This window comes from Canis aureus, chromosome 27, assembly GCF_053574225.1.
Source record: "Canis aureus isolate CA01 chromosome 27, VMU_Caureus_v.1.0, whole genome shotgun sequence".
NCBI classification, from domain to species: Eukaryota; Metazoa; Chordata; class Mammalia; order Carnivora; family Canidae; genus Canis; species Canis aureus.
In genome coordinates, this window is record NC_135637.1 from 4,253,984 (window position 1) to 4,270,047 (window position 16,064).

Consider the following 16,064-nt stretch of genomic DNA (forward strand, 5'->3'; position numbering starts at 1 on the left):
GCGGAATGCCAATCAATAAATGCATTAGGGATGATTGGGCTAGAAAAATCCATTTCCCAATCTTTAAGGTGAAAATGGATTCTGTCCCAATGGTGGAATTAGTGGCTGAAAGTTTAATGAGATACTGGATTATTTAAATAGTCTCAAAGTATCTTCCCCAAATGGCTTATCATTTACCAAAGAGAAAATAAGAACCTTCCACTACAAAAGCCTGGTGGACCCCAGTCTCACAAGTGGTCAAGGTGAGCATCACCAGTCGCAGGACCACTGATCTCATGGCTTCCTATTATGGCACAGCGAGCTGCACACACTGTCACTTCAGTGGTATTCCTCTCAAAAATACATGGCCCAAGTCAGACACAAGGAAATGTCACACAATCCAGTATCTAAGGACATTCTACAAAATAAGCAGTCTAAACTCAAACAATGTGAAGGTCATGAAAGACCAAGGAGTCAGCCCAGATTAAAGAAGACTAACCAGGCATGACAACCAAGCACAGCTGGTGACCCCAGACTACAGGAAAAACACTGTGGCCGACCCTTGAGCAAGGCAAGGTTGAACCGTGCAGGTCCACTTACGCACAGATGTTTTTCCCATACGGTACAGTAAAGGTATTTTCTCTTCTTCTTTATGATTTCCTTCTTTCCAGCTCACTTTACTATAAGAATACAGCATATAAAACATGTAACAGACAGAATACGTGCTGACTAGGTTATCAGTAAGGCTTCCAGTCAACGGCAGGCTAACAGTACTTAAGTTTTGGGAGTCAAAAGTTATATGTGGAGGTTCCACCGTGTGGGGATGGTGCCCCTACACTGTTTAAAGGTCAACTCTATGAAGGACGCCGTCAGGGCAAAAGACAAAAAACCACATATGAGCCCCTGGCTTAGTTGTAATCCTGACATGACTTGTACTGTGCTGGGTAAGAGAACACTCTCACCTGCTATGTGCTGAATATCAGCATAAAAGGGCCTGCCACAGTACCCGCAACTGCCGGTTGCCCAGTTCGGGGGAAATATGTGTGCAGACACATACAAGAGAGTGAAAACACTACAGAGGGGCAAAGAGTGCACATTGCTGAATCCAGGTAAAGGACACATAGGAAATTCTTTGGAAAACTGTTTTTGCAACTTTTCACATATGTTTGAAATGATAGCAAAATTAAAAATAAAAAAAAGTTTTTTTAAAAAAATGTATCACCACAAAGATGAAACTACTCTCTGAAGCCAAGAACCATCCATTATTCCCTATTGCGAGAATTTGACCTATCCTTTCAGGTTCTTGGCATCACCGATGTTAACACTGAGTGATTTGGTTTCCAAACACACTAATCAGTCTCTACTTGGTGGACACCTGAATGGGGCCTAAGGTCCTGACTTCAGCATTTCTTCCAGTTTGGAAAATACCAAGTTACTAGCTGCTTAAATCTTTTTTTTTTTTTTTGTTCTGTTTTGCACTGTTCTTAAAAATACAGATAGAAGACACAAAAAAGAATCAACATTTAAAACACAGCACACAAGGAATCCTGAGTACACATTCAACAAGACTGTATTAGGTGACATGCATGCTAAAGCTACTACTGCGTCACACTCAACACAGAAAAAATAATAATGCATTAAGATCCGTGTTGTCATTTACTCATGCAACTTAATTTTATCATTTTTATATACAGGAAGACTTTTTAATTTTTTAAAAAATAAGGAATGGGCTCTGGAAAAAAATGTTGGAGAGCAAATAGTAAAATTGAAGGTTAAAATATCTGGATGAAGGGAAGTTTGGGATGAGGCTACATTTGAGAACCATCGAAAAGTACCTGAAGCGGTTGCTGCTGGGATGAAAAAGCAGCAGAAACATTTGGCGGAAGCTGGGTTGCTATAGCAACGGGAGTACCAGTCTGCCCATCCTTTCCTGTCACAACCTTTACCTGAGAGGAAATATTTTGAGAAAAAAAGGCAACATAATTTTTAAGACTGCTCAAAATTTTGTCAGAATTTTATTGCTGATAGCTCAGTGATGTTTGGTGTTTAAAATGGAATGCTTTTGCATGAAATCTTGTAAAAGGATACCTAACTGACTTACGGTGGATTTACAACAGAACGACCTAACTCTAGTGTGAATCTTACAGGAACTCCAATTTGAACACAGTGCAACATCCTCAGATTCTGCAACTTCAAACCGTAAGCAAGGGAACGGCAGGCAGTCTCTGAGCAGCAAAGCCCTAGTGCCCTCACAGGCCATCTGTACAGCAGCCACCCCACTGCCTGCTGTTGTGTGGGTCTATCTCAGTAGGAAGGTGCAAAAAAGGGAGTCATGCCTCCTCATTAGCACAGATGAGGGGGACGGAGCCTACAGATAGCATTGAAATACAGAGAACTGAATTTCGCTGTTTCATGGCAAAGAGGTGTAATCCTCAAAATAATCATATTGACCTTTTAGAAAATAAAAATAGTCCTTTCTGGAAAGGGTGTTAAAGAAAACACAAAATGGCAAAGCCACACAGATATGTCCAGAAATCTCAATGAGGACGGCAAAGCAAAGAGGTCAGCTTTTGCTCAGCAAAGGCTGATTTCTTTGCAGGAGAAGAGCTGACAAAGAGCCAAATTACTTTAGCTGTATCATAAAACAAAATAAGCTCCACCAACATACTGTACACTACACAACACAATGGCACAAAATACAGTGCGTTACAGTATCCCTCACCATTCTCACCATTGCTCTGTTTTCATTAGCTCCTCTTTCAGGAAATACAAGTAGAAGGATCTTAGGAATCACTATGGTACTGATAAAACTCAGGGGGATTTATGAAAGACCTGTTCCAAGCACCCCAAAATATTTCACTCCCTATAAAAAATTCTAATGTTAAATATCACTCAATAGGTATTTGCATACATGAGTTTAAAAAACCTCAAATTGAAGACTTTTACATCTAAAAATTGAAAAATTCTCCAAGCTTTGCTATAACAATGGTATCTTCATCATGAAGACACCATACAGACCTACCTGGTGATGTGAAATCATGACTGTTATACTGTACAGTTACTGATTCAAACCCCTTGTTTAAAAACATTTGTGGTATTTTTAATGGTAGACCAGTGTAGGTAAAATGCAAAATCTATGCAAGTAGCCAGAAGGCATCCACATCTCCAGCCTCAGAGCTGGACAAGACCCACAACTGACTACGGGAGATGGCTGGGTCATGCCAGGCCAGCCTTCAGAAACTAGATGACCTTGCTCTGCAAGAACATGTGCAGGCCTGGACCAGCACTGCTCACAGGGTCATCCTGCATCTTCTTCCCAATGTCCAGAGCAGCTCCTTCCCACCATGCAGGGAAAGAGCAAAACACATCTTCAATTTTACTTCTGGATCAAATCCTCATGAAACCACATCCTAGAAACATCCCAGGCTCAAAGGCTATGTTTTATTTACAGTTGCCTAGACTCAAATTTGCATAGCATGGTACTCTAATTAAAGTGCTATTTCTCACCTCATCATTGATAACCTCAGACTTTTCTTCCTCCTCCTCTTCTTCCTCCTCTTCCTCCTCCTCCTCTTCCAGATCCAAATCATTCTGCCTAAGATAAGCTTGCAACGGGGCATAGTGCTTCTTCTTGAAAGCCAGGAAGTCCATCATGTTCCCTTGAAGGTGCTGCAGGAAGAACAGTTCGACCAAGTACTCCCTGAAGGCCTCCTTTAGCGCCTCCATTTCTCTGTAATGGTACTCCAGGCACTGCTTCCTCATCTGGGCCAGCTCCTGAGATGCTGGGGGGATCTCCTCCAACTTCTTAGGGGCCTTTCGTACCCCTGCACTCCCCGCAGATGTGAGAGGAAGGCTGGAGAGGCCCGGGGGCACCGCAGTCCTGGAGGGGCTGGTGGGGGGTGGTGGGGACGTCATCCCAAAGGCCGAGGCCCCCCCAACCCCAACCCCGACCCCAGGCAGCAGGGGTCTGGTCAGTGGCGGCCCCTGCAGCACCTGCTGCTGCTGGACCAGCTGGCCCTGGATGATGCTGCTGATCTGGGGTGGCAAGCTCGCTGTGGTGATGTGACCAGGGCTGGCCAGGGGCTGCAGGCTGGCTGCACCTGCAGCCGCAGGACTCTGTGGTCCCAGGTGGTGGACGGTGCCCCCAGACTGTGCATGGGGCTGTGACAGTCTCCGTTCTCGGACCGCGATGGGAGCCCCTGTGTGCTGCAGCTGCACCTGGGTACCTGGAGCCATCTGGGCAAGGCCCGAGCTCTCCTGAAACACAAAGTGACCGCCACTAGACGGGCTCAAGCTCATCTGCCTCACTAGCACGCTGGCGTCCACAAAGCCCCCGGTGGGACTGCTGCTGCAAAGGCCCAGGCCAGGGCCAGGGGTGCCTGTCCGCATGCTCTGCAGGCCCGGCCCTGGCCCAGGACTAGGCTGGGTGGGGCTCTGAGTCTGCACCTGTTGGGACAGTGGCGAGGTGACCTGGATGTACGATGGAGACCCATGCTCAAAGCGCCTCTGCTGGGCGCTGAACTGGAAACCTGGAGAAGTAGGGCTGGGGAGTGGCAGAGGAGCGAGCGTGATCTGTGGGTTTCCTCCCACCACGGGTCCGACGCTCTGTAGGGCGATGTTCACGTTCTGCCCAGTCACGGGACTCCTGTTCATCAACTGCTGAACTTGGTAACCAGGAGACTGAGGTGCAGACGGGCTGGCCGATGGCGCAAAGGGCGTGGCAGGGGACTGGGGAGGATTTGGGTGGGCCTGCTGCTCTTCTCCTTCGCTGCTGGTGAAGGCCCTAGACCTCTGCAGCTGGTGCTGGACACTCTGAGGGCCGCTGCCATGGTGCATTATCGCCCCCCTTTTTAATCCAACTTAACGTTCTCCTGAAAAATCAAAGTTAATATCAAGTTACTTGAAGACAAATGTAAGCATCTGCATCTGATCAGCACTTACTACAAGTACCATTTAGCAGCACTGGAGAGATAGTCTGGTATGTTCCCAGGGGCATCTGATGCAAATGAGTCTTATTAATTCTTATCAAGCCATGAAAGAGATGGCACTAAAGACAATGTCCCTCAACACAGATGAGGGACAGGTCCTTCTGGGTCACTGCTGGGACCTGCAGGTGGATAATCCCAGTTAACTACCATGGAAAGTAACCAGCATTGCTAGCTCAAGGCCAGGCAGGATCTGAACCTGGCACTGGCACTTGTGCCCAACACATTTCTTCCCAGAAGCCGCCTCCTAGCTAGCGGTTCCTCTCCATTTCCACATGCGGGAGGGCTGTCTGCCTGTCTCTCCTGGTAGAAGGACAGCCCCCTGCTCAATGCCAGGCAGTCAGTGACTGCATCAGCTGTCTGCGGTCTACTGCCATCACCCTATCACCAGAACAGAACACCCCATCAACTTCTGGGCTACATCAACTGCAAACACAGAGAGCAACCATTTCATTTCAGATCCTAAGCTCCTGAAGGAGAGGGCCCAGGCCTGGGGGCCAGAGCCTCACCTTAGACCTGTTGTAGAAGCCAGGACAAAACAAGAAGGCACCTCAAACTTCAGAGAGAGAGGAAGAATGGCGGGACTTGGGCCCATGCTCTGGGAGAGTCTCCCTCAGACATATGCAAACTCTCTGGAGCTAGTACCACAGCTTCAAAGGGGCTCCTAGCCCAAACAGCTTTGTGCAGAGGACCAGGGAGGTACTGGGAGAGTAGAAGACATGTGCTGGGGGTCAGCTCTCAGGACCCCAGAATGCTCCCAAGTCAGATCCAGCTAGAGTCTCAGTGTCTGCGAGGGATATGACCCCACTGGGGACATGATGTCCTCCAAAGCCCCCTGCTCCAGGTGTCTGCTCCCCACTACAACAGGGTCACAGGCACAGAAATAGCCTTTCACCACTGGAAATTCTCAAGTCTTAACCGACACACTGAGCTCCCCATTTCTTGGTGTTCCTTCCACCCTGCCCCTCAAAACAAGCAATAGGGGCGGTCTCGTCATCCACAGGGCATTACCTCGTCATCCACAGGGCATCACAAATTATCTCAGAGGACAGGGGTAAAAACATCAGAAACCAGAAGCTATAAAAGTTACAACGCAAAAATACATCTACACGTGGAACCCTGGCCAAGATAGATGGTATGCAGAATTAGAAGCTACAGAATGTATGGGTATGCCAGTAAAGGTTGGGAAAACACGAAAATTGGTGCCTATTTAAACAACAGAAAAGGTACTTTCTGCTCTGAAGGCTATTGCTAAAGAGAGTCCAAGATCACAGGCAAGCTGCAACACATATGTCTAACAGGAGATCACGGCCTCAGCACACCTCCTGCTTTCAGAACGAGCTCTTGCTCCTGAGCTTTGTAAACAAGCATTATGAGGAGACATGTGTGGAACTGGCACAAAAATAGAACAAATGTGATAAACACAAGGGCATATTTAGGATTATTTCCTTAGAATACATTCTCACAACATCAAAAGTGAGCAAAGAGAGAGAACAAAAGCCATAAATGAGCTCGCTCACATATAACAATTCACAAAACCAGGGGAAGCTAAGACTTAGGAGGAAATATGTCATGACCACTGACAGAGTGAAAATCCTATTTCAATTCTCACCACAAATCATTCACCAAAATAAATGAAGCATTTTCATAAGGTAACATCCCAAGTTTTACACCAATCGTAAAAGAGTCAAAATAGAAATACACAGAGAATACAAAAATGAATACTTACTAGAGCTCTGAAGGGGAATTCAAGTTCCTAAACTTAAAACAGTAAAGTTGTATCTGAAAAGACAGATGGATTTGAAGACATGCAAAATTTTAAAATGTTTAAAATTCAAAAATAAATCATCAAAATCATGACTATTTGGGGTAGTTATGATGGGGCTATCACTACACTATAGAAAGTACTCATATAAAGTGGAAATCACTGAAATCCCACAGAAAAATGAATTAAGGACAAGAGACAGTTTACAAAAGAAAAACATCTATTTAACTAGCTGGAAGGGAAATGTCCAACTTCACCGCTTATAAAGTAATACAGACTGAAATAAATATCTCCCAGATCCACTTAGCCAAGATACTATATCACACGACTGGCACCCTGCCAACCCCACATCTAGTGGAGGGTTGAGAGGCAGATAGGGACACAGAGCAGAGATCTCAAAGAGCTCAGAGGCCAGGACATGCCTGACAAGGTGGGCAACAGTGCTGGGAAAGCAGAAGCAACCCACCTGACCCATTACCTTTGACCTAGTAAGACTAGCTCTGGAAATCTCTCCTGAGGAAATTCACCTATTTTTTTTAAATTGTGCATAAAAATGTTTATTGCAGAATACAGTAAGAGTTCAAAAAAAAAAGTAACTGGAACTATCCAGTGCCCAAGTTCTAGATGGAGGCTCTAATAAAAATGAAAAATGTGCAGACATATTACCACGAAAGAAGCAGGATACCAATTATATGATATAGCCACTACTCTGTTAAAGATATAAATTAAATAGCTAGCCACTGAAATATATCAAAATATGAATACTGACCTTCACCTGGAGAAGGGATAGAGCACTCCTTGGCGATATGAGGACCAAGCTACCAAGCTACCAAGCACCCACACCACGATGAGTTGCAAGATGCCAAGGAGCAGAGCCAGACGCAAGGATCACACAGCGCAGGTCACTGACATGACATGATATTCTGGAACAGGCAAAACCAGAGGGACAGAGATTAGACAGATGCCGAGGGCTGGAGATGGGGGAGGGGCTGACTCAGGAGCAGCAGAGAGAATCTGGGGGGTGGACCCACTCCTCCACTAAATGTGTGAAAGTGGTTACTAATGTGTTTGTCCAAAGTCACAGGGTCACACGCTAAAGCATGAACTTTGAACATTATACCTCAACTTTTTAAAGTAAATTATACCTCAACTTTTTAAAGTAAATCCTGACCTCAGTGAGCTTATAGTCAGGTAGAGAAATAAACCCAATCAACAATGATATAAAGAAACTGCTTATCTAAAGCAGCATTCCCTAAATATGTGCCACAGCCAACCCAATGGAAAGCAAAACTACCACCAATGGCGAAACAATTTTTTTTGGTAGTAGCTGTTTCTACTTTCAAGGCCCATCAGAAAGAGCTGGAGCCAACCCTTAAGCTCACAGTCCCACGCAGGTACTGCTCAGGATGAGGCTTAGGTTGGGGCACCGTGGTACAGCATGGATGCAGCCTGGCAAGAGGCAGTGTGTAGGCCCTCAGGTCACTGTGTGCAATGCTCCCTAGTGCCACTGGCAGCAGGATGCCAGCCACAGGCCCACATCCCTGCTGCTGCTCTGTCAGGGCGACAATGACATCATAAAGGGGCACTTCCAGATGCCAGGAAAATGCCACTCTAAGGAACACTATCTGGGCCCTGTTCTGTGCAGGGCAGGGGTCCCTGGGTCAGAACCCATGAGAGGGGGATCCCTGGGTGGCGCAGCGGTTTAACGCCTGCCTTTGGCCCAGGGTGCGATCCTGGAGACCCGGGATCGAATCCCACGTCGGGCTCCCGGTGCATGGAGCCTGCTTCTCCCTCTGCCTGTGTCTCTACCTCTCTCTCTCTCTCTCTCTCTCTCTCGGTGACTATCATAAATAAATTTAAAAATTAAAAAAAAAAAAAAAGAAAAGAAAAAAAAAAAAGAACCCATGAGAGGGAGGGATGGATGGCTTGAGAGACTGGACACCCCCAGCAGCTGCTCTCAGCCCCACTGCTGAAGCCTCAAATTGCTGCTGCTGCCCACCCACCAATCCTGGTGTCCTATCTAGGAGCTGTCAGATCAGGCAGCTAGGGATCAGGAGCTCTCTTATTCCCCCTCACCAAGTAGGGAGCTCAGGCCATGAGCCTTGCTCCCTTCCCAAACTCACCCCCCTCTCTGCCCCCACACTTCCCCAGACCCAGCCAGGACCGTCTCCCCTGCTTCAGGGAGTTTTGCAATGTTGTCACCATAGTCATGGGGCACCCTCGAAGCCAAAGGCAAGGCCTGGGCACTGTTCATCACACAGGGCCACTGCTGTCACCACAGGGAAGTGCTTCTGCACATCCATACCACACGCGTCCAGTACACAGCTCATGGCCCAAAGAACCCCAGCAGGCCGTGAGGAAACACACAGAGGCAGACATGGAGGTGTCAGAGACAGTCCGTAACTCTGGTCTATGCAAAACCCAGAGCGCAGATTTGGCCCTCATGAACCAACAAAGTATCTCTACAAGGCTGCTCACAAGCAACAGGCTAAATGCGACTCAGTCGCTCACTCCCAGACCTCACTTACGAAATGACATTTCCTGTTAGAGAAATCAGTAAAACAAAGTAGAACTCCAAGACCTGAAGTTGAATTCTTTCAAGCATATTAACTTATAAATCATCTCTCTTAATAAAAGAATTGCAATTAAAACTAAACTGGAATGCCATTTTGCATCTATCAGAACGCACAATTCAGAAGCCAGACATACTGCTGGTGAGGCTGGGAGAAGTCAGGTCCACTCAGCTCTGCTATAGTGCTGTCCGACCCGACCCAAGGACCTGGCACCACTTCATAAAACCGCATGTGCTTGTCCACATGCTGGACCCTGCAGTTCCACTACAAACTCACCCTGAATAGCCACCTCTGGTACAAAAACACATAAGCAGAGTTCAGTCACTACAGCATTATTTGTAAACACACACATTAAAAATAATTGGGCTCGGCAGTTTAGTGCCACCTTCAGCCCAGGGCCTGATCCTGGAGACCTGGGATCAAGTCCCATGTCCGTCTCCCTGCATGGAGCCTGCTTCTCCCTCTGCCTGTGTCTCTGCCTCACTCTCTCTCTCTCTCCCTGTGTCTCTCATGAATGAATAAATAAAAAATCTTTAAAATAAAAATAAACTACACATCCACATTTCACAGACTGGTTGACTTTATTTGGTATATCCACTCAATGGAGCTCTACGCAGCTGTACAAATAAGAAAGCTCTCTGTGAACTCGTACAGAGCAATTTCCAGAAATGTCACATGAAGTCAAATAAAACACAGAAGATTCTATGTGGGATACTACCCTTGCTAAAAGGAAAAGATAGGCAGATGTATAAATAGATACATCTTGCCTGCATTGTTTTCTACAAAAAAAAAGGATATGTACATAAATCTGTTATATACTTAATTTTTTTCCCACAAAAATGTATTTCCTAGTTATGTTCACTACAACAGTCTACAAACACCGATATCCTGTAAATAGCTGCTTACTTTTACAAAAAAGGAACTCATAGGGACGCTTTGGTGGCTCAGCTGTTGAATGTCTGCCTTCGGCCCAGGATGTGATGATCCTGGAGTCCCAGGATGGAGTCTCACATCGTGCTTCCTGCATGGAGCCTGCTTCTCCCTCTGCCTATGTCTCTGCCTCTCTCTCTCTGTGCCTCTCATGAATGAATGAATGAATGAATGAATGATCTTTAAAAATATTAAAAAATAAAATATTTAAAAACTTTAAAAAAGTTACAGGAAAAAATATTTTCCACATGAGAGAGCAATACCAAACATTCCTTAACAAATTAAAGGGTGCAAAAAAAGTCCCATTTACCAACAAAATACACATTCTTCTCCCCTCAGAGTACATCAGGCAGGCTCCATGCTCATTCCTAAAATACGTACATTCCAAATGACATGAACTGGGCCAAACTGAGTTTAAAACTCTGTGGGTTTCACTGTGCCACGTGCTCTGTGGCAGTGCCACAGTGCAGAAACTGGCACTGAGGTCTCCATGTCTCTTCTAGCTTAACCGGCTATGATGCTGAGACTTTGCTGTCGTGGTGGTGGGGGCAGGTCCTTAACCTGACAGAACAGAGAGCCCTGTACTACCAGACAGGCGGACTGTATCTCAGCTGCAGAGGATGAGTCAAGAGAAAGTAAAGCAGGGCTTCCTCAGACATAGCCATAAAGCTGCAAGCCCCTAACATCCCTGTACTGCTGTGTTTCTCAACTTTTTACCCACAGCCGTAAGAGGTCTGTTTAGATCCTTCTCTCCTAATCCCCCCTCACACTCTGTGAAGTTTTATTACCACAACCATAGCACAGACCTCGCTTTGGGAGGCTACAAATCACTGTCACATCTAAGATTTTTTCACCCTCCTCCTTAGAACCAATTTCCAGCCCCTGGGGAATTTCCAGCACCATCACGGAGAATGCAGCTTCTAACGTGCAGAAAGAGACCTGGAAAAGTGCAAACTGAATCAGTTAGCCTAATCAGGAAGTTAGGAACTGGGAGAAAGAGCAAAGAGGAGCTCCTGTGGACTGCCTGGACAGCACACAATGTGAGTCACTCAGGCATCGCTTGTATCAGAGGACCAGAAACAACAGGGGACTGGTTCGATTGCAGCACACCCAGCAGCACAAGGAAACAAGCTCTTGGTACAAGCAGCAACCTGGATGAAGCTCAAAAGCATTATGTTCAATAAAAGAAGCTCCACATGGAGTTCCTTTAATTGACATCCCAGAAAAGACAGAAAACACAGTGACAGATCAGTGGCTGTAGAGAGGGAGGAGCTCAGGACAGTGAGGGTGCTAGGGAATTGTTGGGGGTGAAGAAACTGGCATTTTTATTTTTAATTATTTTTAATTATTTTTTTGAGATTTTATTTATTCATAAGAGACACAGAGAGAGAGAGAGAGAGAGAGAGAGAAGCAGAGACACAGGCAAAGGGAGAAGCAGGCTCCATGCAGGGAGCCCAACATGGGACTCAATCCTGGGTCTCCAGGATTACAACCTGGGCCGAAGATGGCACTAAACCACTGAGCCACCCAGGCTGCCCAAGATTGGCATTTTTAGAGAGAGTGAGAGTGTGCATGAGTGAGAAGAGAGTGAGAAGGAAGGAATCTCAAGCAGATCCCTGCAGAGCAAGTAACCCAATATGGGGCTTGATCTCACAACCCTGAGATCAGACCTAAGCTGAAATCAAGAGTTGGATGCTTAACTGACCAAGCCACCCAAGCTGTTCTGAATCCTGATTGTCATAGAAATTACACAATGTCTATCAATATTCTCAGAATTCTATACCAAGAAAAGTGAATACTATGACATGTAAAGTTAAAAAAAAAAAAAAAGCTAAGTAACGTGAGGTTATGCAAAGGCCTTCCCTTTACTCAGTACACAAATTACTTTTAAAATTTATTTCTACAATAATGCACCAAAACAAGATAAAAATTTCCACTGACTAGAAATAAAGAACCACGGGGAGGTGGAGCTGAGAATACAGGCGCAAAGGACAGATGCTCTGCCCAGAGGTGACTCCTGAAGGCAGTGGGCACATGGTCCCTCTCCAGGTGGCTGAGGATCAAAGCCACTAGCACGAGGCTCCCAAGAAAGGAGCAGACCAGCCAAGTAGAGACTACCTCCACAGTGGGACCACAAAATTTCAGGCACTGGAAGACCCAGTTCCAGTGCTGCGCAGCCACAAACCCCTGCTAGGGAAGAGCAGTTTTCCTCCCACCCAAGAGGTGTACTGAGACATAAACATGGAGGGGGGATGGACAGAGAGAATCCATGGCAGGCCCCACAGATGATGCAGGTGGAGAAACCACGCCCAACCTCCTGTGGAACGCAAGGTCTAGAGACTGCCCCCTTCCTTGAATGGCTTCCCACCCTCCAAGCTGACTCCCTTTCATCGCCAACCACGTCAAACCTCACCTCCTCACCTCCGGCACGGGTCTTCCTCTTGGGAGAGCCAGCTTCCCTCTTCTAAGCATGTGAATTTTATTCTTCAGCATCCCCTAGAATCATTGATTATCCCTGTATGCCTAGGTCCCTACCAAATCCACCTGCTTCAGGGGACCTGGGTGGCTCGGTAGGTGAAACGCCTGCCTTCAGCTCAGGTCATGATCTTGGGGTCCTGGGATCAAGCCCCACCTCGGGCTCCCTGCTCAGTGGGGAGCCTACTTCTCCCCCTCCTCCCACACCACTCGGGCTCTTTCTTGCTCTCTTTCATGCTCACTCTCTCTCAAATAAATAAAATCTTAAAAAAAAAATCCTCCTGCTTTAGAAAATAATTTGTTCATTGTTATATTTACTCAATATTTATTGAGCACTTACTCCATCAGGCACTATTTTGAAGCACTGGGGACACAAGAGTGAACACAGCATGGTTTCCGCCCCCAGAAGGAGGGCAGTCAAGTGATACACAGGAAGTGCAATGGCAGAGCTGTGGCAAGATGAGGTAGAGACAGTGAGTAATGTGGGCAAGGTGTCGAGTTCTACAGCCTCTCTGAAGAGGGGCTTTTGAAGAGAGTCAGACCATGGCATGTAGGACCCAACATTCCACACACAGCCAGGGTGTGCCCAGGCCCTGAGCCAGGTGTGACTGAGCCAGGGGATGAGGACTGGGGTGCAGGGACATGAGGTAACAGGGGCAGTAAGGACCTGGTCCTGAAGGGCTTCATAAATTGCCTTAAAGACTTTGTTTTTTTCCGGAGATAAGAACTATGGAGAGCTTTGGGCAAAGAAGTGCACAATGTGATTTGTTTTAAAAACATCAGCCAGCTGCTGTGTTGAGATTCAAGCGCAGAAGAGATAGGGTGAACAGGTAGAGCTGGGAGGAGGGCATTGGAATAACCCAGGTAAAAGATGGGTGGGGAGGGGGAGTGAAGGGCAGCCATAGATGAGAAGACACTGAGGAGCAGTCAGGTCTAAATCTGGTTTTGAAAGTGTTGACACAGGACAGTTCTGACCTGAGCAACTACAAACATGGAGCTGTGTCCAAGTGAAATGCAACAGAGTGTAAGCAGCAGATTCCACACAAGTTAAAGTAAGATTTGTAACTTGGAACAGGAAGATCCAGCTGGGAGATACACGTTCAGGATATGTTGACATGTGACCTACAGTCATGACACAGGATGAGATCACCTGGGTGTACAGACCAGAGAGGTCTGAGGACTGCTCTGAGGCATTAGAATACTTATACTTACAGGGAAAGGAGAGCATAAGGAACCAGCACAGAAACTAGAGGGAGCATCCAGCAAAGTAAAAGGAGAACCAATAGTGTGGTATCTCAGTGCCATAAGGAGATAATGTTTCAAGGAAGCCATGGGTGGCCTTGGCAATATAACAGCATTGATGACCCCAAGAGAAGTGGTTTTCAGAGGTGGGGTCAAAAGTTTAACTGAAGTTGGTTCAAGGGAAATGTGAGGAGAAAATGGTGACACGGAGCACATGATTTTTTTCTAACTCGGTATAAAAGGAAGCTAAAGACCTAGAAAGGCTAAGTGGAGGATTTGTATGTCAGTAAGAATACTTTAGAGAGGGGCACCTGGGTGGCTCAGTGGTTGAGCATCTGCCTTCGGCTCAGGTCGTGATCCTGGGGTCCTGAGATTGAGCCCCGCATCAGGCTCCCCGCAAGGAGCCCGTTTTTGCCTCTGCCTGTGTCTCTGCCTCTCTCTGTCTCTCTCACTAATAAATAATAACATTTTTAAAAAAATACTTCGGAAAGAAGATAAACTGAAAATAAGACATGAATATTAAAGCCATGGCCTACAGTAGGCAAGAAATTGTGGGTCCGATAGAAGAAAGTAAATAATGGTTTGCAGATACTACAGTGCTAACAGCAATTATTGTACCAGACTTCACAACATGTGATCATACTGTTTTTAAAAACACATAAAATTACATTATACAATCTCAATTATAAAAGAAAAATTACATGGGGATGCCTGGGTAGCTCCGTGGTTGAGCACCTGCCTTTGGCTCAGGGTGTGATCCTGGGGTCCTCGGATCGAGTTCCGCATCAGGCTCCTAGTGGGGACCCTGCTTCTCCCTCTGCTTGTGTCTCTGCCTCTCTCTCTGTGTCTCTCATTAATAAAATCTTTAAAAAGAAAGAAGGAAAGAAAGAAAAAAAAGAGAAGAAGGAAGGAAAGAGAAAGAAACAAGAAAAATCACATGAATAGAACAAGAGACTGTAAAAACATTAACTGTGCTAATCTTTGTGTGGTAGAATGATTTAGTTTCAAAAAAATTTCTGCATTTCTGGCAACCATTCAGGGAGCACATCTGTTTTATTGGTTCCACTAAGAAAAAGTTACCAAAACCATTTTATTGCATATATAAGTTCAAAAATTAACCAGAAAATACACAAAGACTCCAACACCTCCAACAGCAGGAAGAAAGCACTACTAGCATTCCACCGCGCCGTCCTTGTCCACCAACAGTGACGGGAGCAAAGACCGAGGGACGACAGATCTCTGTGGACGAGTGCTGGGGGCGAGAGAAGGCCGGCGCCCACCGGGAGGTACGAGGGGGGCAAAGGGGCTAGGCCGGCGGCGGGGCCCCCCGCACATGCTGACTTCGCGACCGTCAGGACACAGCCGCGTCAGGACGAGCTGGGTCTGCCTTCCCCCAGCTGCCCCTCGTCGGTCGGCCTGGACACGTCCCTTTCCCTCTGAAGCTGTTCCCGCACCCGCGGAGGTGGCACCCGTGCCGGGGGACCAATGCGGTGGGGATGCCCACCCTGCCGAAGGACCGGCGACGCAGAGCCGAGGGCCAGACCAAAATAAAGAGCCAGGCGGGCCCCACCGCCTGCCCACAGCGGGGGTCGGAGGGCCGCCCCCTCCCGGCGCTGGGGTCCGGGGGCCGCCTCTCCGCGTCGCCGCGTCTCCGCCCCCCACCCGCGGCCGCACCACCGCGGGCCGCGTCCCCGCGCCGGCGCCCCTCCCAGCCCCGGGGTCCCCCGCCCACCCCCGGCAGAGCCCAGACTTCGACGCCACCTCCCCCCGGCGCCAACCCCCCCACTCCCGGCAGCGCCCCCCACGCCGGCGGGCCCCCAACTACGCGCCCCGGGCTTGGTGGGGGAAGGGCCGGGGACGCAGGCCACGCGATTCCCGACCCCGACCCCGACGCCGACGCCGACGCCGACCCCCGCCCGCTCCCGCTCCCGCCACCCCGTGCCCGCACCTGCCTGGGCCTGGACCACAGTCCCGCCGCTTCGGGCCGAGGGCTGGGGGCGGGGGTCGAGGCGGGGCCGCTCCGGTCGGCGCATCCGGGGCCACGGACAGAGGAAGCAGCGGCGCGCCCGCGGCCGCGAGCCGGAAGTGACGTCGCGAGAGGCGTCGAGACGGGCG

General features: G+C 47.8%; 1 protein-coding gene across 15 annotated transcripts in view; it reads right to left on the reverse strand.

Moving 5' to 3' along the window:
- Positions 1-16,043, reverse strand: part of EP400 (E1A binding protein p400) — a 102,694-nt gene extending 86,651 nt beyond the window's left edge. For 8 of the 15 annotated variants that reach the window (XM_077875175.1, XM_077875179.1, XM_077875178.1 and 5 more), the window contains exons 1-5: positions 15,898-16,041; positions 7,499-7,652; positions 6,694-6,746; positions 3,487-4,850; positions 1,815-1,925 (exon numbers count right to left, since the gene is read on the reverse strand). In XM_077875175.1, coding sequence (XP_077731301.1) covers positions 1,815-1,925; positions 3,487-4,815 — 1,440 coding nt within the window. In that variant the 5' untranslated portion in view covers positions 4,816-4,850; positions 6,694-6,746; positions 7,499-7,652; positions 15,898-16,041. Of the gene's footprint in view, positions 1-1,814; positions 1,926-3,486; positions 4,851-6,693; positions 6,747-7,498; positions 7,653-15,897 lie in introns of all 15 variants that reach the window. The other 7 variants (XM_077875185.1, XM_077875182.1, XM_077875186.1 and 4 more) reach the window with 4 other exon arrangements.
- Between the last annotated feature and the right edge of the window lie 21 nt (positions 16,044-16,064).